The following is a 21,165-nucleotide window of genomic DNA, read 5'->3' as shown; positions in this document are numbered from 1 at the left end:
TAATATCCCCGGCCCAAGATTGTCCTCCTCCACTGCACTTTCATCCTCTAAACTCAATCTCTCCGGCCTGTTTCTGCCGTCATACAGATCCTCCACGTATTCCTTCCATCTACTCTGTACCTCTTCTCGCTCGGTTAGCACTCTCCCATCTTTAGCCTTAATTTTAAACATGGCTTGTCCTCTTTTGCCGCACGATAGCGACTTAACTTTGGCGTACAACGCGCCTACTTCTCCATCCTTCTGGAACTTTTCCATTTCCTCACACTGTTTTTTCCACCATGCCTCCCTTGCCCTCTTAGTTTCACGACGTAGTCGATTATTTAGTTCCCTATACATTCTTTTTCCCTCCTCTGTGTCCACGCTCTTCCACTTCCTTCTCTCCTCCATTTCTTTTACCATCGCCTCCGTAACCCAAGGCTTTTTTATTCTTCTGCTGTCAACGTAGCCAATTGACTTCTCCGCCGCCTTAGCTATTCCAGTTTTAATATTATCCCATCTTTCCTCAACAGACTTCGTACCTTCAATCTCCCGTACACTGATGTCCACTAGTTCCCGATATTCTCTCCTCATACTCCCCTTCAGTGCTTCTACATTCCATTTCCGCACCCTCCTGCCTTTCATGAGCCTTTTGAATCTTACATTGCATTTCATAAGTACTAAATTGTGGTCTGAATCCGCATCTGCTGCTGGGAAGCTGCGCGAGTTTTTCACACTATTTCTAAACCTCTGTCTTACCATAATGTAGTCTATTTGATATCTGCCTACATCCCCTGGACTTTTCCATGTGTACCTTCGCCCTTTATGATGTTTGAACCACGTGTTTGTGATGAATAACTTGTTTCTCTTGCAAAATTCTGCTGCTTTCTCGCCCCTGTCGTTTCGAATTCCTAATCCAAATTCTCCTATTTCGTTTCCATCCCTCCCTTCCCCGACTGAAGCGTTCCAGTCCCCCATCACTACCAGATTTTTCTTACCCGGTGTGTTTCTAATTATTTCCTCAAGCTGTTCGTACACCTCATCTACTTCTTCCTCCCTATGATTGCTGGTGGGCATGTAAACTTGGACCACCACAAGGTTGGCGGGCCGCGCCTCAATTTCTACCACCAGAATCCTATCGTTTACCTGGTCTATACCTACCACACGCTTACCCATCTTCCCGCTGGCTTTCTTCCCCTCCACTATATATAACCCTATACCCATCACTCCAATAGTCCCCCCCATCCCTCCACCTCACCTCGCATGATCCTAAGATATCTATCCTCCCTTTATCCATTTCCCTTTTGATATTTTCTAACTTTCCCGCCCTCATCATAGTCCTCACATTCCACGTCCCCACATTTATAGCCGACTTCTTCTTCTCCATCTTCTTGGTCTTCTTTTCTTCTTTCTTCATTGCTGCTGCCGCTGATGGTGATGATGATAAGTCTCTGCAAGGATTTCGCATGTTGGCGACCCCGAGGACCTTGCCGACCTCGCTGCCGTGCCCGACACCCGCCCTATGCGGACGGGTCCCGGGCGATGAGATTCCGAGGCTCATTTGGTTGTACTCCATGTGTTCAGGGAAGAGATAGTTGGTAGGGTTTCCCACTTCCATCCCAACAGTGTTTTTTACGTGACACCATCACGTGGACTACCTTTCGTCTGGCTCCTACCCTTTGACCTATCTGGCATGGGTGGCCCTACCGGGAATAATTTAGAATTAATCCCGCCAGTGCAGCTCTAGGGGTCATAGGAACGCGCAAGCCTTTCCACCACGACAAGGTTGTAGCCCAAGGGAAATGACTTTTCTGATTACGGTACAGAAAATCTAATAAATCCTCAAGTTCTTCCAAGCATATATACTTCCTTTAGATATACCGTTATTACAACAAGACTTTCTGGTGTTTCAGAGCTACTGAATTTGTTGAGGTGTAGGTTGCCATCACACCTTGACACCAGAGACATGCCTTTTAATTCATTCATGAGCGTGAGTGATTAGGCTCTATCGTAACGAGGTATGATGGGCTGCATGGATCAAGTAAGCGACATACAGGCTGTGATGCGTTGGCTGTGATTGTCGCCGTACGCTGAATGAACTATTGCAAAACTGCAAAAGCCAAAAAAATGATGGGGTGGTTTACTATCGTAATCCTTCAAATAAAGCTAAGTTTTCCTGCCATTTCCGTCATATTTAAATGTTAACTTCGGTGTTGATTATATATGTGCATTATTCTTCTTGCGGGCCTGCTTTCTTTCGAATGTTTGTTTCAGATGCATTCACTTTGTTAATTAATTCCTCATTTCCAATTTTTTTCTTACATGTCCTCATTTAAATCATTATCTAAATTCATCATTGGTAATTCTCTCCTTCAATTCGGAACTTCATCCGCTTTCTGATCTCAACATACTTCTTCACCTTTGTTCATTATATACCCAGGATTTCCGTTGCTTATTTGTATTTTGTACCTCAACTTTTTAGGATTCTCAACCAAATAATAACATTTTTCTTTCAAATCCGATCGGCGTATTATTTCAATATAGGGGCGTTACGTGCTGGCCAAATCCATTCCGAGTGTAATTCCTTCTCTGCATGATAGTGGTGATGCAATGTGATGCTCGCAACTTATGTGTTTGTGTCTTGACAGCCTCTGCCGCGTTCCTTAATTGTGCCCATAGAGCATACCTTGGATGGTAGAGTAGACTAAGACCAACACAGTTTCATTCGGATTTCCCTAGCCCCCCACAAATAGCCATCGGCGCATATAATTGGTGCTCTTGCCAGTCAGCTATCCATCCTTTCTCCTTGTTACTAAATATACCTGTATATTTGAATTGTGTTTACCGGCAGTGATTTAACGCGCTGCTGTGGCGGCATAGTGTGAAGGGCAACAGAGCCGCTAGCGGTCGCCGCTGGTGGCTACTAGTAGCCGCTAGCAGCAGGTCGCGGCGCCGCACGTTCTGCGGCGCGGCGTAGTGTGAAGGCTCCCATTGCTCTCAATGTATTTCCATCTGCAGCGCCGCTTAGCGGCGCTGCTCAGCGGCGTAGTGTGAAGGCGGCCTAATGGACACACTAGTCATAACTCGTGAACTCTAGCACTGGAATTAAGTAGGATTTTTAAATTGGACAATCGAAAATCTGTCTCGTGACATCGTCCGTATTTTTATACAACCGTGGCATGGTGTCGTGGATTGTTAAAATCTTCCTATTGGGGTATGTAATCCGTTTTCGCGAGGGCCTTATAATCGGGCTCAACATGGATAAGCTTGAGAGTGGCAGTACTATCCGCAATCTAATTGATTAATAATAAAGAGATAGGAAGCTGACCGCCGATTCATTATTGAATATTATGTCGGAATATGTATTGGTTTAATTTAAGTGTTTTTCGAATATTTCTCATTTTCATATTGAGCTTTGAGCTTTATATCTTTATTCAAGTGCGTGGTAGATAATTATTACGAGAAGTTCAACCAGGGGCGGATCCAGGATTTCTTTCTGGGGGGGGTACAAGCAAGGCCGTATCCAAGATTTTGTTCTAGGGGTGCACAAGGATACCCCGTAATACAAAACGAACACAATGATAACGGGACCGTATTAAAAATGTTGCATATTGTTTTGGGTCTGGGGGGAGCACGTGCCCCCCCCCCTCCCCTAGATCCGCCTATGCCCTCTACTGCGTAACACGTGTATTTGACGAGATTTTATTATTTAAGAGGAAATTGTAGTCACGCCCCTTGTTAAAGCACCACTCTTGGGGAATAGCTACGTTTTTTATTCGGCCTAAGGTGATTGTCAAACATTGAATATAATTGAAGTGTTCGAGGCACTGCTGTTCGCTCTCAAATGTTGTGTTGTGTGCATGTGATGCGAACATCCCCTTTCCACGAGATTCCCACTTATTCCCACTCTCTCTGGCGGTTTCAGGGGACAGGGGCCGGGCGGCGGTGGCGGTCATCATCGCGGCGCCGCCAACTCGTGGTCGTCGCCGTTCGAGGGCGGTCCTCCGCCATCGGCGCTGTCCGGTGGGGCGCGGTACTCGGTGGGCGGCTCGTCGTCCTCTGGTGTGGTTTCGGGGGACGCGGTGGCGTACCTTTCGGGCGGCGAGGAGTGCGGCGTGCGCCGAGACGGAGGCGCGGCTCGACGCCACTCCGCCTCGTCGCACCATCGCCACCGCCACCACCACCGGCGCCACCGCCGACGCGCCCACCCGCCGCCCCCCGCTGCCTCGCGCAAGAAGAGGCCCAAGTCCAGGTGAGACAGCTCGCCTTGTTGCCTCCCATCGGTGACTGACATCAGCGGGCATTCCCTTTCCACCTTGCCCCTCCGACTCTAGTCCCTTCAGTCCGCCTCCTCGTCCATTTCTTCTTCCTTCCTTTACTCATCTTTGACCATTCTGCTACTTCTCACTCTTGTCTGCCTTCAACCGGCCATCTTCAAATATGCCCTCATGGAGTGGAAAGTGACCCACACAATTATTGGAGAATAGAAATGGCTAGTGGATTTGTGGCCGTCCCTCGACCACCTCCCATCCATGTGTGTCCACACCTTGAGAAACCTCCACCCTTTTCTCATTGTCCTAGGTGTTAAATCCTGGGGGTTTCTACCTTTTGCTCCCTTCTTCCCCATTTGATCAAGTCCTTTACCTACCCATGTAAAAATTGCCATTCATCCTTATGTGAGGTGCTCACTGAGGTGTTGAAAGAAGACTTATTCAGGAATGTGTTTGTACTTCGTTTAAGAGATTGATTGCTTTCTGAGTTATATTTTAAATACTATTAGACTGCAATTGTGTTTTTAAAGAATTCTTGTGTTTCCGTAGTTTCACATTACTTCATTTCCATTGATATCTTTTCCGACTCTTAACCTCTTTCAATAGTGTCTTTTGTTTTTTGTGCATCCTTTAAGTTGAATTATTGACATGTTTTATTGGACATGTCATACATCAATTTCAGATTTACTATTATGTCTCTGAAATTGAAGTGAAAAAATATGTTTTTTTATGTTGGTAACCTGAGGTGTTATTTCCAAATGTGCATCTGATGCCTGGGGTTTTTGGCATTGGAAATAATGACTGTGTTTACCAAGTCACCATTGTTGATGCTGAGTGGTTACCATGAGCTGCAAAGCATAGGATTACCAAGTTGGGGAGCAACCCTGTTGACACGATATATTCTAAATAATATTAAGGAAATAACTCAGTTATTCCATGATTATCAACTATCAGCTTCTTCATACCTCAGCCTTGCTTTGAAATGTTTTATCGATTCCGAGTGAAAATCTACTGGAAATGTTCTTTTTGTAGGTGTTGCCACCTTTGTTTTGTTTCAGCCGATTACCCTCATCTCTTGGATTTTAAGCAAAATAGCGAATTATTCTGTCCTGTGCAGGCTCTAGAGATTAGAAAATTGTCAAGTGATTTACTAATTTGTGTTTAGTTGTAAGATACTTAGGACTTGCCAACTGTGGTTTAAGAAAGCATTCTGGCCTATTTGAATTTTATGGTACTGTGCCACTAAAGCTAATGCACATTTCATAGATTTTTTTCGGTTAAGTAATCAAAGTGAGGAACTGATTTGTGGTTCTAATTTTCAGAAAAATCTTCCATGTTCTTCTACATTCAGGTTTTTATGCATGATATTTCTTTGTTCCTAACATATCATTTTACTTTTTTCTTGTTAATTTGAATTACATTTATCCTTCTCTTGTCTTTTTTGTGAAATGATCCCTATTTTTTGTTTCACAGCTTCAGGTGCACAAGTTTGCTATCCATACCATGTTAAGATTGAGTGCCCTCATTAGTTATTTTTGGCTTTTTTTTTGGAGGATTTGGGATTGTGGTATTGGTTTTGACAAAATAAATTTTGAAATCTAATAATGTGAAAGACAATATAATCTCAGTGTTTCTTGTTGCTCAGTGTGGAGCATGGTAGGCTAGTGGGTAGGGTGCAGACCTCAAGGTCCTGGGTTCAAATCTCAGGTGAAGGATACCTCACTCACTTACCTATATTTGTACTTACCCATATTCTAACTTAAGCCTGCCACCTTATTTTGACCTATAAATTTGATATGTCTTGACATTCCTCATAATTTGCAGTCGGTCGGCCAGTGAATCTGGCTCTGAGTCTGGTCGATCAGCCAGCAGTGGGTCCCGTTCGAGCCACTCGCTGTCTGAGAGTTCGACTTCAAGCCGCAGTGGGGGAGGGGGTGGAGGTGCGGTTGTGGCCATGGGAAGTCGGCGTGGAGGAAGTCGGTCTGCGTCCACGTCGTCCTGCTCATCGCATTCATCTCGATCGCACTCGCCCCCTCACCTCTCCTCCTCCAAGTCCTGCTCCCCAAGGTAAGCCATCATTATTGTGGTTGCATGGATCCTTGAGTGCCCACAAACTCATCCTAGAAAGAGACTGCTCATCTGGTGATATATATAGAAGTTCTTGCCTATTTTGTTTGCACCTTGTTGTTAATCCTTTGCTCTATTTCCTTTGTTTCTGATTCATGAGAATCATTTGTGTATTAATTTTTTCCTTTCACCTTCAGCAATGTCTAGATTTGTTCCCCTAGTGCTCAACAGGGAGGGGTGGCCCATCATTGGGTTATCTCATTTCTGTTGAGCTAATCATTTGCCAGTCTCAGCCGTTGGCCACTTCAATGGAGGTAATGAATAGGTGCCAATGTTTATCTTGTGGTAACATTTATTTGACATTGTGGCTGCTTTGGTAGACTTAGAAATTCCTTCCAAGGGATATTTATTCTCCCAAGATGGGAGGATGTTAAGGGATAATCCTGATTTGCTGTAATCCTTGAGTTACCCTTCTTACTACTTATTAGCTGGTTCTTATGCCACGTTCACACTACCATTATTCTCAACCAGCGTAAGATGACGTCAGAACCAGCGTGCGTTCACACATACCATGGTTACACACTGGTGACATCTGATGATTGGTAAAATAATTCCAAGTGAAAAATGAATTGACAAGAGCGAATAACCTGTTGGAAGGAAATAGAGAATGTACAGGGAAAAGTTCTTGTGTTAATTGCAATGATTTTCAACGCATGTGCATGTTATGAGCTGCTTATGAATTAAATATTCCATCCCTGCATCATCGAGCATTGTTCCTTGCTACTTAGAAGTTAATTCAGATGTGTTCGTCCAACTAATCATTTCATCGATAGCATGGTTTGCATTTTTCTACTGCTGTATTGAATACGAATTAAAGCAACTATTAGTGATAATTAGGTTGATATCAACAACATATACTACTACTTGCCCTTGATTCGGATGTGTTGATAAATCATTGATGTAGGTGAAGAAAAGAGGACCTAATTAAGCCTCAATTGAGGCACACTTGTGGTGATTTGGGATTGAGATACACTTGTCGCTGCATTACAGTCTTAGCAATTATTGTTTTCCGATTTTGACAAAGGACATGATACAATCTGACGCTACACCGTAAATTTAAACTATTTTACTTCAATGAAATGGTGGACGAATAGCTTGCAGAAATGTGACTTGATTGTTGAAATTAAACTTATAAAATAAGAGAGAGAGAACGTGGTATTTTTTGTGATATGTAGTATCACCCGAAGTTTCTAAATTTATTTTCTATAGTTATATCTAACTAGCCGTTAGCCTGATATTTTATATTGATATGGGAAGAACTTTTGTTCAAGGATGAACATGAGTAATCTTTTTCAAACTGGGACAAAGAACTCTTACCAAAACATTAAAATTATTGTGACCTTCGGATTTTTATTAAGGTAGTTTCACACATTATAATAATAATAATTATAATAACAATAATAATAATATATGACTTTATTCCATTTACATTCAAATATTTTACATTAGAAAACGCTAAAATAATTATGGAATATATAGGTATCCCTTATTGAATAGTTATGGGGCTACCATCTTACACTTTTTCTACAGGTCTGGTGCTAACACACATGAGAAGTAAATTTATTTCTTTGCATTCAGTTATTTTTTATCTTACCGATTGCATTCATTATTATGATATGATATTTCAAATATTTACACAAGGATAACTATATTTCTTATATAAACGCATAATTACATACATAGAATATACAATATACCTTTTATTGTAAACTTTTTATGCCACCTTTCTTAGTAGAAACTCTACTTCCTCATACCTTAGAAGCCATTTTTTACAGCGGATGCAAATCCCCATTTTTTTCCGAGTTTGCCACATTACTTGGCAACATACTAAACAATTTAGGCCCTAAGTATTTGTATGACTGTCGATAAATTTCAGTGGTCGGCCTGCGTATATCAAATTTTCTCCAAGATCTGATGTCATAAGTTTGTGGTCTGGCCTTTTCACCACTACGGTTATAGAAAACTCTAAGGACTTTATAAATAAATAGATGCCTTAGTGAGAGGATATCTAATTTTTTGAAAAGAGGAAATGAGTGGCTTTTCCTATACCATCGTGTTATAACCCTGAGTATCGAGGAGAGTACAATTTGGAGAAAGTTAAAGCATCTTGATACTAGTAAAGGACCTGGACCTGATTGTATTTCTCCCTTATTATTAGAATTGCTTGCCTCATTTCTTACTGCTCCTCTTGCTTATATCTTTAACCTTTTCGCACCGAGCTCCTTCACAGGAAGTTGCTTTTGGCTCTACGAAGGGTTTGAGATTTTCTTTTTCGCCCCGTACGGAGTTTTGTTTCGGCTTGGGACTGTCCAGGTAGTCGCTTCCTCCCCTTAATGACCTTTCCTAGCGGGGTCCCGGACCCTTTCCTCGGCAACTGATCAAATATAATCCTCGACCCTTTTCCCCGAAGGCAGCCCATCCCGGCGTACTTTTGCGGTCAGTTAATTGTTACCAGTGCAATTTTAATTTTTTAAATTGTTACTGTTGCATTAACAAATTTGTTAATCCTTTCATTTTGCAATGCCTGTAGAACTTTTAAATGAAGTTCTACGGTTATTTTTAGGGTTTTCAGCAAAACGGCACTATATCATAGACCAACAAATACTTTAAAGGGAATGAAATCTTTCAATGTTCCTAGCCTACTTCTAGGTATTTACGATTTATGATATTAACATATTTTAGATCCATGATGCCAAAATCCACACTCCTCATTTGCGTCTGCTCTCCAGTTCTTTGAAAACATGAGAATGATACATTTAGAATTTTTTTAGAAGAATGTTTTCCTGAAAAATTCTCATAAAACTACTTGAACCTTGACGGCAGCAGCTCACGCTCGCTAATCACCTGATGACGCCGTTTCAGACACATCACTATTGAGCCACCATCCTCGTCTTCACTATCAGTTTGGGTAAGTATTTCCAGGATCGATTGATCCGTTATTAGCCGGGACATTTTCCCAGTGCAAGCAAAGTCCAGGAAATTTGCCTAACGCTCCTCTCGGCCAAGTAACTCGGAAGAGAACGTAAGCAAAACTAACGAAAGCGAAACGAAAGGCACTTCAAGAAAAAAATCCTGGCTGTATAATTCCAAGAAAAAATGTAATTCCACCGAAACATCATTTGAAAGAAAATCCTTGCAGGAAGAGGAAGGGGAGGCGTACAGAACATTAACGGTTAAATTTGAATACACGCCAAGAAAATTTTGAAAAGAAAATGAGCTTTTCCGAGAAGAGTGAGGTTATCATCTTCCACGTACATATTTCAGTAGGAGAATACTTACACCAATATACTCTTGGGTCTTCCAGTTGGAGGATAATAAGTTTTTCCTAGAAAACATTAATGCGCTAATGTGTCCCGAAATAAGCCCGTGAGGGGCACAGGGCAGACCACCTGGATCCTGACCAGAGAAGCAAGATATGAGAGTAATTACCTGGGTGGAGCAGTTCTCTTTCATTCATGGTATGGGCTGCATCGCACAGCAGGGTTCCACAGAAACCATCCCTGGTATATGTAGCGGAATGCGTACAGATAACGGTTAAATTTGAATACACGCCAAGAAAATTTTGAAAAGAAAATGAGCTATTCCGAGAAGAGTGAGGTTATCATCTTCCACGTGCATATTTCAGTAGGAGAATACTTACACCAATATACTCTTAGGTGTGCCAGTTGGAGGATAATAAGTTTTTCCAAGAAAACATTAATGCGCTAATGTGTCCCGAAATAAGCCCGTGAGGTGCACAGGGCAGACCACCTTAATGGATCCTGACCAGAGAACCAAGATATGAGAGTAATTACCTGGGTAGAGCAGCTCTTATTCCTGTAATGGTATGGAATGCTTCTCATAACATGTGTCTACGTAAAACATTCCCTATTGGTACATTAAATTTACGAATTTTTAGGATATGCATTAATCAGTATTTATGGCGAAATTCGTTTATAATACCTTTGTATTCAAAGGTTGGTAAGAGGTTATTAAAAATAGTCGCTGTAATTTTGGCTCACGACAAAGAACTGAGAGAATCATATTTTATTACATTACGAGGGCTTTTTTCATAGAAGTTAAATGGAATATTCTATCGAATTTCACCGCAAATGTACACTTAGAATGTAGCTAACAGAGTTGCGTATATTTTTAGATGTAAATCATTACAATATCGCTCCAATAAATTTGCTAGTGAGTTTTAAAAATAACAATTAAGTATCTAACCTTAGCGTCTCCAAAATTTGTTCTAGGTGATGATCAACTCTGTTAATATGAACGCTACAGTTCCGTTTAAAATTTGGAACCAATCAGCAGAAGATCCAGAATGCAATTTTTGGCATTGATTTTCAGTAAATGCAACATGTACGTTTTTAGTTATTTTAACTTATAAAAAAATAAGTGACCATGAGCACCTTCCTTGAGTGGGACACTAAGTGCCGGAATGGGCCGAGATAATCCCCACGCGGACAATAGGAAAGGGTCGGACCTCTCGCGCCGAGGGACCCTAATGGCGGTTGGGACCCACTTGGCATGCTTGACCGCGAAACCGTGAAAACACAGCCTTTGGCCTTTTGCTTCGAAGAATTCAAGCCGTGAAAATCCGGCCTTCCTTCTTTAGGATCAGAAAATTTAGGCCGTGAAATCACGCCCTGCGTAGGGAAGAGGTTAACTATTCTCTTTCTGTTGGTATCTTTCCAAATTCATTGAAATTTTCACTTATAACTCCCATATTTAAGAGTGGTAATAGAAATAATGTTAAAAATTACAGACCTATCTCAATTGAATCAACCCTGGCCAAACTTTTTGAAAGTTTAATTCTTGATATTATTGTCCCTGTCTTAAGGCCAATCATCAGTCCGGATCAACATGGTTTCCTTGAAGGTAGATCTTCAACAACCAATCTTCTTACATTTCAATCCTCTGTTCTTTCCTCAGTTTATTCTGGCTACCAAGTTGATGTTGTGTACACTGATTTTAGTAAAGCCTTTGATAAAGTAAGTCATCTCCACCTGTTGGCTAAGCTAAAAGCATATGGTATTAGTGATGCTTTATTAGACTGGTTTAAAAGCTATCTGTCTAACCGCACCCTTAGTGTCAAAATTAATAATGTGTTGTCCTCACAGATTAATGCTACATCAGGCGCTCCCCAGGGATCTCTTATGGGGCCTTTTTTATTCTTGATACAGTAAAACCTCTACGTAGTGAACCTCTTTACATCGTAAACCTCCATACTTCGTACCAACCCTCTGGTCCCATCAGATTCACATGTAAATTTATAGGCAAACCTCTATATATTGAACCTCTTTATCTCGTAAAACCTCCATTTATCGTACCAACAAGACAGCCCCAAGACGGCCTAACTACCTCCGCAAATCGTACCGAAACAACTAGAGACCATTAATGCAGCCGCGATTACCTACATGGAATGACATTTTCAGCGATAAATGTTTCACGCCTATTCTTTTACACCTTAAATAGTTTTCACGTTTACCATTAGTTAGGGCATCCAACTATCCTAATCATATTCTGTGATGGTAAATGAAGACAGAACACATCGTTTTCTCTCGAATCATGGTCAAAATCGCGCGATAGCACTCGCTTTCTTTTACTGATGGCTTTATTTTCTTGTAAGTGCCTACATACTATGTTCAGTTAATAAAAGAGGCGACCAGCGTAGCCTATAATCACTTGCTGACGGAAATATTTCAACTAACTTCACTCTCATCCATGGAGACAGAATTACTTGACCGCATTGCTACTTCCGCTTCTAAAATGAAAATATTTCATGAATTTTCCACGACTTGAAATAAATCAAATACAGTTTCGCAATTATTTTATTCCCATTTATCCCTGTGTAACACTTTCTTACTACCGCCTTGGTAATTTTTTCGATGCGTTCGTGAACGATCGTAGCTTAAAATTTATTGCGCTTAGCGACAGTCATATGTCTTGCCTGCATATTTATGCTGCGAAATCTGACTCTTCCATCGGGAGTCCGGAACGTCAATTTCTAGCAATACTGAACGAACATCAATCCATGCGCGACAGTGTTAGGTGAAGGAGACAGCTACGCGGAAGGGCAATGAAATTTTTTACCATCGCCGCTGCATTCTGAATTAGTTCGCCCAGCATTCTCACCAGGAAATCACGTCCTTTCGCAGACCTAACGTTTCTGTGTGCCCTCGACAGAGTTTTTCTTCGAAACGCTACGTGCATTGTATTTTGGAGAGAGGGAATTCAACAAAATTTTCAAAATCACACTCAATTTTTTGTCTATTTTTTGCAGTAGTCACGTGTTTATTTATTTTTTTATAATCTTTAACAAGTCACATGTTATAAGAATGATAAATCAATTCTAAAAGATATAATAAGGAGTATTTTCAATTATTTGCCATAAAATATGAAAAAATATGAAAATTACTCAATCATAGGCTGATGATGGATTCGAGAAATAAAAGAAGGCGACTGCTTGACATTGCCACATAATTAGCAATTTTCCTAGCCATCAACGAGGACAGGCAGAAGGCAGTGACCTTTGGAATACCATCATTCACCCTCACATCTATTGTAAACAACCGAGGAAAAGCAGAAGAAACTGTATATCTAGGCTGCACAAATAAAAAAACTCAGGCAGTTAAATACGAGGATGAAGAAATTATGTTTAGAAATATAAAACTATTGTTCTTTCCTCCGAACACTATTAGTAAAATACAACCCTTAGACCAGGGAATTATTTCTTAGGTCAAAAGGCATTAACGAAAACAGCTAGTGATTTATTTATAGTGAAAATGACATTAAAAAGTGCTCGTAGAATTGAAAACATTATTTCGAAAGAGTTTCAAAAAAAATTTAAGCGCACCCATTAACTAATTTATTTTCTAAAAAGGCCTCTTGTACAATTTACTTTAACCTTTGTGTAATCATTAAATTGTAAATATATGTTCACTTATTATATATTTAAATATATTAATATAATGGCTTAAAAGACAGTAGCACCTTTCAATGGGGAACTTGCATGAATTTTTTTTATTTCACAGGCGGACAGAAAATTATTTTCTGAATACAACAAAGAAAACCGCATGTAAATCTGAGTTTTCCTTCACGAGATATTTAATGATAAATATAACGAATTTTAAAGCGCGGGAAAAACGCCCTCACCCCCCAAGCCACTGCCGACGAAGCCTCGATGACGTCAAAGGTGCCTAAACATCACGCGAAGCTATTGTTGTGATTGTTTGTAATAGTTGCCAGCAGTTGTGAGAGCTTCGTTTGTTAGACGTGTTGATTATTTTATATTTAAAGATAAATATCCGATGATAGAGGCTTGGAAGCCCTCGTATTTTGCATTATTTATAATATTAATATCTGAGTAAGGGCATAAAATATAAAACTGGAGCAGTTAAACCAAAAATTTGATAATACCTAAATAACATCGTTGTAGGAGTCTGAGCCACGGCCATTGGAAGGGGGATACGTTAATTGTAAGTTTATGTTATCGACGGCATATCATTCATTTAAACGATTTTGATGTTTACTAATGTCCGCTTAGCTTTTATATACAATAACTTCATCCGCTCATTCGTAGGTTCCGGAGAATTCGTCGTTTTGGACTGTCTGTGCTTGTATTATGGGGTGAATTCCAGTCAATGCAACTTTTGCTCGCTGATTGGAGACATCTAGGAACATTTTTGTGCCAAAATAGTGTTATTTTCAACGTGACATCTCCCGTTAAGCTACTGCTAATAATCACAGTGCCAGTGGTTGTAATGCACATAGTTTGACAAGGTTGAAAAATATCGGCCAAGAGTTATCAGTGTTCCATCGTAATTGAATTGTAAAAAGTGCTATTACGCTATCGATAAATGTCTAACATTAGTGTAAAAATTGTCAGTGGCGTGCTAATCTCCGTTGTTCACCGTAGATATGACATTTCACGATCACGCTATTGAAATAAAAACTGTGTGTGAAGTTTGTTATTCCATTATTTCAACGAAAAGTAGTGAGAAATGTCACCTGTGTCACTTGTGTGGGCTAATTTAAGGGTTTAAATCAGTGAATAAATAGTTGTATTCATCATAACGAGTTCTGTTATTGTAAGTTGTACGTGATGAATATAAGAATAGTAGTGACTTCCAGTTTTTGATAATTGTATTTGCCTATTTCCCACAATATTTTTATGGTATATGCTAGTATATTGTTTATGGATTTACCTATATTATTGAAATAGGTTGTAGCTTGTGTGTGTGTTGGCAGCGGAACCGATTCGCGATCTCACATGTGGATTGTGTGCAGACTGTTTTGCTGTGAATTCGTACCGTAGGACGGATAGGACTACCTTCTCCGTTAATCCGGCGTTGCCAAATTCAACAGCACAGCTTATGATTGTTATCCTCCAGTATTACAAGTTTCTTTTACAACTCGATTTGCCGCCGACGTATAGCAATAATCTGTCTTAACAAATTCCATGAGGGTCGTGGCATCAATTTTTGGTGTTCTAAAAAAAGGCTGGTGTCCTAACACCCCATGCCACGCGCCTTTTAGGCGGCTTGCTGGGTATTATGTAGACATAGATGAATTTCAGGTGTACTATTCGAACGAGTGGCAAAGTTATCATCCATTTTTCTGATAACCAAAACACACGAAGTGAAACGCTTGTACTTCATCACCCCGATGCCACATTATTAATATCCCTAGTAATAATCTAGGCACAATAGCAATAGGAAAACTTGCCCAAGAATAACAGAACAAAATAAAGTGACGATGAGCGGCTAAATACTCCCTCAAAACAAATTTTACACCATGAGCTCAGCGTATTTCCCTACTCCCTACGGTTGTTTAGGCACCTATGACGTCACGCCTGGCCTCGGCAACGCTCGGGTGTCTTCGCGCAGTGGTCGGCTCAGAGAAATTTTTCTCGATTTTAAATGCAATTTTTTTATTTCTTTTGATGTTGAATGGAGAAACTGAAGGTATTTTTGCGAGGTAATGTATCCATTTGACTTATTCAAAATAGTTTTAAGAGCAATCTACGACCCATGCAAGTTCCTCATTCCCAAGGATATGAAAAAATGGTGCCTACCACTAAAACCTCTCTACAGCGAACCTCCATACATCAAATTGCCCAAATTTTGGTCCCCTCCATTACGATGTAAAGAGGTTTTACTGTATATATAAATGATATAGACCTTGGTTGTGATGTAAACAAATTGTTATTTGCAGATGACTTAAAATTTTATATTTCTGTTAATGGAATTGAGGATTGTAATAAGCTTCAGCTAGGGATTGATTGTTTAACTACATGGTGTCATAACAATAATATGCATCTAAACACAAGAAAATGTAGTATAGTTTCATATTACAAAAGTAAAAATCAGATCATCTTTAACTATTCTATGGACAATAAACCACTTTATAAGTTTACTTGCATCAAAGATTTAGGTGTTACCATGTCTTGTGATCTCACTTTTCATGACCATATTGACATTATTTGTAACAAAGCATCCCAAATCTTAGGCTTTATACATAGAGTTACCAAAGATTGTACGAACCCTAATATCATGGCTATCTTATTTAAATCATTAGTTTGTTCAATATTAGAATACTGTGTTGTTATCTGGTCCCCATTGTATGATAGTCATATCAATAGACATGAAAAAGTGCAAAAAAAGGTAATCAGAATGATAGGGTACAAGTTGGGTTATTCATACCTGGATACACCATATGAGGAAATTAGAACTGCTTTCAACCTTCCATACTTAAGTCAAAGACAACAATTATATCACCTCAAATTTTTAAAGAAATTGGTAAATCGTAACATTTTTTCAGAAGATTTGTTTAGTATAGTTTCCTTTAACCCTTTCACTCCCAAGCATTTTTCAATATCCATACCCAAAATTCCCAAGGGTTTTTTTATGAAATTGTTAGTACTTTTTGTAAAAATTCTTATGGATTTATTTTAGGCTTTATAGACATGAAAAAAATTACACATATGTAGAAATAAATGATGTGTTCAGAAATATTAATTATCATTATATATAATTTTCAGTTTTGCAATAATAAATTGTAAACTTAATACTTTTAAAAATGTTTACGAAAAACACAACTTTATGGCTTATTTATTCATAGTATTGTTTTTATTTTGCAATTATTGAAAACTGTATTTAATTAAGAATTTAGTTTATGACAGATCTTCTTAATTTTTTATGCATAAACAGAAAAAATGTTGCCATAAAAATTTAATTGTTTAAATCTGTCTCAATAACTTTTGACCAGTGCCTAAGCCAGTCTTCTGTAAAAAACAATGAAATATGTATATACTCATATATATAGGCCTTAATTAATACAAATTATTGTTAATTTAAATTATAGCTAAAGGAATTGTTTAAATGTTAACATTGCATTTATTTATACATATGAATGACTTATATATGCAATGCTTTTTCTATAAAAACGAAGGCTAACATATATGATGAAAATTGTTTCACGGAGGATTTTTCATTATATGTTCAAGTTATTTATGTAATAAGTACATAGGTACACTTTTGATTAGTTTATAAAAATCACGTAGGAATAAATTTTTCCTTTTGTTCACAGTCACTCTTTCAGCACTTATGCTTATGCAAACGCTCCCAATGCAAACCCCTGTTGTATCTGACGCACACTGTTCTGGATCTTCTTCTTTGTTCCTTTGTGCTGCAGACACAGCATCTGTATTCTAATCTCCCACCCAGTTTCCTTATTCCTTTCATCTAAATATACATAGAGCATCAAGTCTGAAGAGTCCATACCTCCCATATACTTGTTATATTCCAAAATTACTTCTGTTTTCACAGTTTTTTCTCGCAGCCTTGTCTCAATTTTGTCACTTCACAATGCTTTGTAGTCGCCTTTCTTGAAAGAAGGATCACAGGTCCTCATTGAGAATTTTTTTCCCTAAATGCACTGGCTAGAATACACCCGGAACGGCAAAACCTTTTTTTCCCCGATGGTGAACTTCTTTTTGAAAAATACGGGCAGAAATTTTCGTTTATTTGTAATAGTTCCTGTAATATATGTTCCCATTTGGTAAAGTTTGTTCACGAAGGGAACTGACATAAAAAAATTGTCCACAAAAACATGGTAGCCTTAGTATAAATAATTGTTCATCTGAAGGAGTTTCAATACCACTGTACACCCCAGCCCATGTTCCAGCCATTATGGGTGATATTTTCGGGAAAAATATCACACACCACTCAAGAAAGGCGCTAGACTTTTATTTGCAGGTTTCGCAGCAATGATGAACTTTAATGAAAATTCAAATGACTCAATGCACAGAAAACACAACGCGAAGAAACGTATCCGAACCTCTGATACGCGCGAGCTGATGCAAACATAAGCCGTCGGGACTCCGCATGCAAACCATTAGATTAGTAACGCATGACGTTAGATGACGCATTCTCAGGAGTTGCCCACAAAGTAGGTGTTAGCAAAGCAGTGATACAATGAATCACTTACGTAGATAAGGAAGATTAGGATAAAAAACTGTGAAGCCATCACTTTCACGGCGACTATTCGGCGACGTTATCGGCCACTTGCTGAGGTTCGCTGAAAACATTTTATTCCCGCGCTACGCACGATAATCTTACTGTGTACTCTTCCTGTAAACAAGAAGTATTGTTTCCGTGTGAATAAAATTTAGTAATTTGATTCGGATAAGAAGATTCCTTTGAAATGTATGTCGATACCAAAGAAGGATTTGATTGTAATGAGGAGAAGCCAAAATATAATTGCAGCGGGCGAGAGATTAGAGGTTGGATAAAATTTTACGTCGTGGAGAGTACGAAGTCATAGGTACCAATGTATTACATGAATAAAGACGCACGTGTAGTCAAGTGAATACAATAAATCACGCGTAAAAGCGTGCATAAGCTTGCTGAGAATATCATAAGGTCATAAGTCAGCCGCCACGGCAATTTACGAGAGGAAAAAAAGAAGTTCAATAAGCTGTCAGTGTACATAAAAAATTATAGTCAAAGAACATTTAAATTAGAAAATTATTAAAATTTATCCTCTATATCACTTATGAACGAAAATTATAAACGAAAACTAGCAACAACGACGGACAAATTTTCTAATTTCGCATTGTTATAAAGTGGCGTAAGAATTTCGAAATATGAGTTACATTTTACAAAGAGTTGCCGAAATAACGTCCATTAAAATGTTAAAAGTATAAATTAAATTATATAAAAAATACTTAAGGATAGCAAAATATGTATACATTCATTATAAAAATAAATTAAATAATTAAACATTATAGTTTATGTGAAATATTGTTCTAAGCAAGCGGCCGATATATCGGCCGCTTGGGCGTATTGGGTAGGAAGGCCACGGCCGATATATCGGCCGCTTGGGAGTGAAAGGGTTAATGCTCAAACATTTAATCAACGGCATCCCCTGCTGTTCAATGTTCCTTTTGCCAGAACTAACTATAATAATAATAATAATAATTATGTATAACCACCCAATATTCAGAATGATGCGCTTGGCTAACTCCAACCAGGAAACATACTTATCAATTCATCCTCATTAAAATTCACATTTTATACTGTTAGTGTATGTACCTTGGTACAGTGTATGTACAGTGTAGTTTAAGTACCTTGGCACCTTGGTTTGGCTACCTGCATAAACTGAATATAGGTATGATATTTTTATGTTATTGAACTCATTGCAACTGATTTTATATTTGTAATGTATAATTCTTGCCAAAGGGTAACAGCCCGTTTATGAATAAATGAATAACCCTTTTTTGCGCCACTATCAATGGTTTAATGTTGATAAAATATGCTCCACCCCAGCAGGCTATTCCGTATTGCAATCTTGAATTAACGAGAGCATGATATACCATTTTTAACACTGATTCAGGGCATATGTATCTTAGGAAGTAGAATTTTCTTTCAATGGAAATCATTTCTGATTTTTATTTATTTATGTGAGACTTCCATTTACAATTTTGGTCAAAGTATATGCCTAAATATTTTATGTGACTAACCTGTTCGATCAAAATACATTTATCAGAGGAAGTAGCATTATCTTTTATACAATTTGCACATTGATAGAATACTTCATTTTTGTTTGAGATAGATTTACTCATGCTAAATATGATATATTTCGTTTTTTCACTTAACAACATATAATTAGCCGAAAACCACATATTGACCCTATTGGAAATTTCTTATAAGTCTTACAGAAATTCTTATAACCTACCTATGACCACGATGTATACTACGATTGCATACGTTGCAAAACTTGTTTGGTTGTTAGGTTGCTAGGGATTGCTTTTATATGTTAATCATTCACTATGTCTTTGTGATAGCAGTTTAATAAAATAAGTCGTGTGCTTCTAACCAAAATAAGGCATTGACCTCATTTGGTAAGTATTAAAAAACTGGCATTCCTAAAATTATGTTACCTTAAACAGTTAGTTTCGTTGAATTTTAAACTTTTCATCATTAATTTAGATAGACATGTATATTTTCAGATTGTGGCATATCTAACATAAGGGGAAGTTTTAATGAAAACAGTGTTTTAATGGACAAAGTGAGTGATTTAGTCGTCTCTGAAGAGAATGAGAATGAATTTGTATGAGTAAACCTAAATAACATCTGCAAAATTATTATTTTATGGAAAATACATCAACTATTATTCTCAATCAGTGTTTCTGTGATTCCTATTAATTTCCCTCAATCTTGCACTTATTGTTAGCCATATTCTACGTATCCTTTTCTCCAAAATGGCATCAAATTCCATTTTGCTTTGCTTATTTCTTTCATTATCTATCCAAATCTGCATGTAGAGGTCTCATTCTCTCTGTTATCTTAAATAAACATTGCTCATATGCATTTGATTTATCAAATTTTACTCTTCCTTCCCATATAATTTCTTGAAGTATCCCAAGTCGAACTTGAATTTTATTTCATTTGCTTCTTCAATTTTCCAGGTTAAATCATTCCATATTGCAATTCCTTTATATTTCATTGCGTAGTGATTGCCAAAGCCATATTCTATTATCAGTCCATCATTCCAGGATATCGTTGGTTTCATTGCTTTTAGTGTGTTTTAAAATGTGGGGGGCGTTAACCCTATGCAGAACCCATGACCTGAAGGACCTCTATGGTATCTCGCATTGTCTGGCCAGTCAGGTGAACTTAAGAATTCATTAAGACATTCTTAACATTCTTATAGAATTCTATAAGAAATGCAAAGTTCCTATAAGAATTCTGTAACAAAGAGTTTACATTATTTCCAAAAAAATCTTATAAGAATTTCTTAAATAATTATAAATTGCCAACATAAGTTATGGTGACTTAAATGCATGCCGGATAAAAACCTGAAAGTTATGTGACCTGCGCAACATTCTTATAGAATTCTATAAGAAATGCAAAGTTCTTATAAGAATTTCTGTAAGACTTATAGAATCCTATAAGAATTCTGTAAGACTTATAGAATCCTATCAGAATTCTGTAAGACTTACAGATATCTATAAGTCTTACAGAATTCTTATAAGAATTTCTGTAAGACTTATAAGAAATTTCCAATAGGGATGCGGTTCCACGTATACCCGCTTCCCATAATCGATTCATTAGTATCTTATGATTAATGGAGTCGAAGGCTTTGGTAATGTCTACAAACAAGCCAGCAACTCTACAGTTCTTATACAGTTCTTATTCAGCTCTGAACAGAATTTTAATAATGCATCTTCTGTACTCTTTAACACTCATAAATCCAAATTGGTTTTTATTGAAAAAATTATGCTGATTTAGAAATTTAACAA

At 38.2% G+C, this 21,165-nt stretch overlaps 1 protein-coding gene across 4 annotated transcripts in view; it reads left to right on the top strand.

Annotated features, from left to right (window-relative positions):
* Positions 1-6,111: 6,111 nt before the first annotated feature.
* LOC124170950 (protein split ends) overlaps positions 6,112-21,165 on the top strand; it is a 138,429-nt gene continuing 123,375 nt past the window's right edge. For all 4 annotated transcript variants that reach the window (XM_046550034.1, XM_046550036.1, XM_046550035.1 and 1 more), the window contains exon 1: positions 6,112-6,314. In XM_046550034.1, the coding sequence (XP_046405990.1) occupies positions 6,202-6,314 (113 nt within the window). In that variant the 5' untranslated portion in view covers positions 6,112-6,201. The remainder of the gene's footprint in view (positions 6,315-21,165) is intronic.

Source organism: Ischnura elegans, chromosome X (assembly GCF_921293095.1).
Source record: "Ischnura elegans chromosome X, ioIscEleg1.1, whole genome shotgun sequence".
NCBI lineage: Eukaryota > Metazoa > Arthropoda > Insecta > Odonata > Coenagrionidae > Ischnura > Ischnura elegans.
Note: the sequence above shows the minus strand (reverse complement) of the source record. Positions and strands in the feature narration are given on the sequence as shown.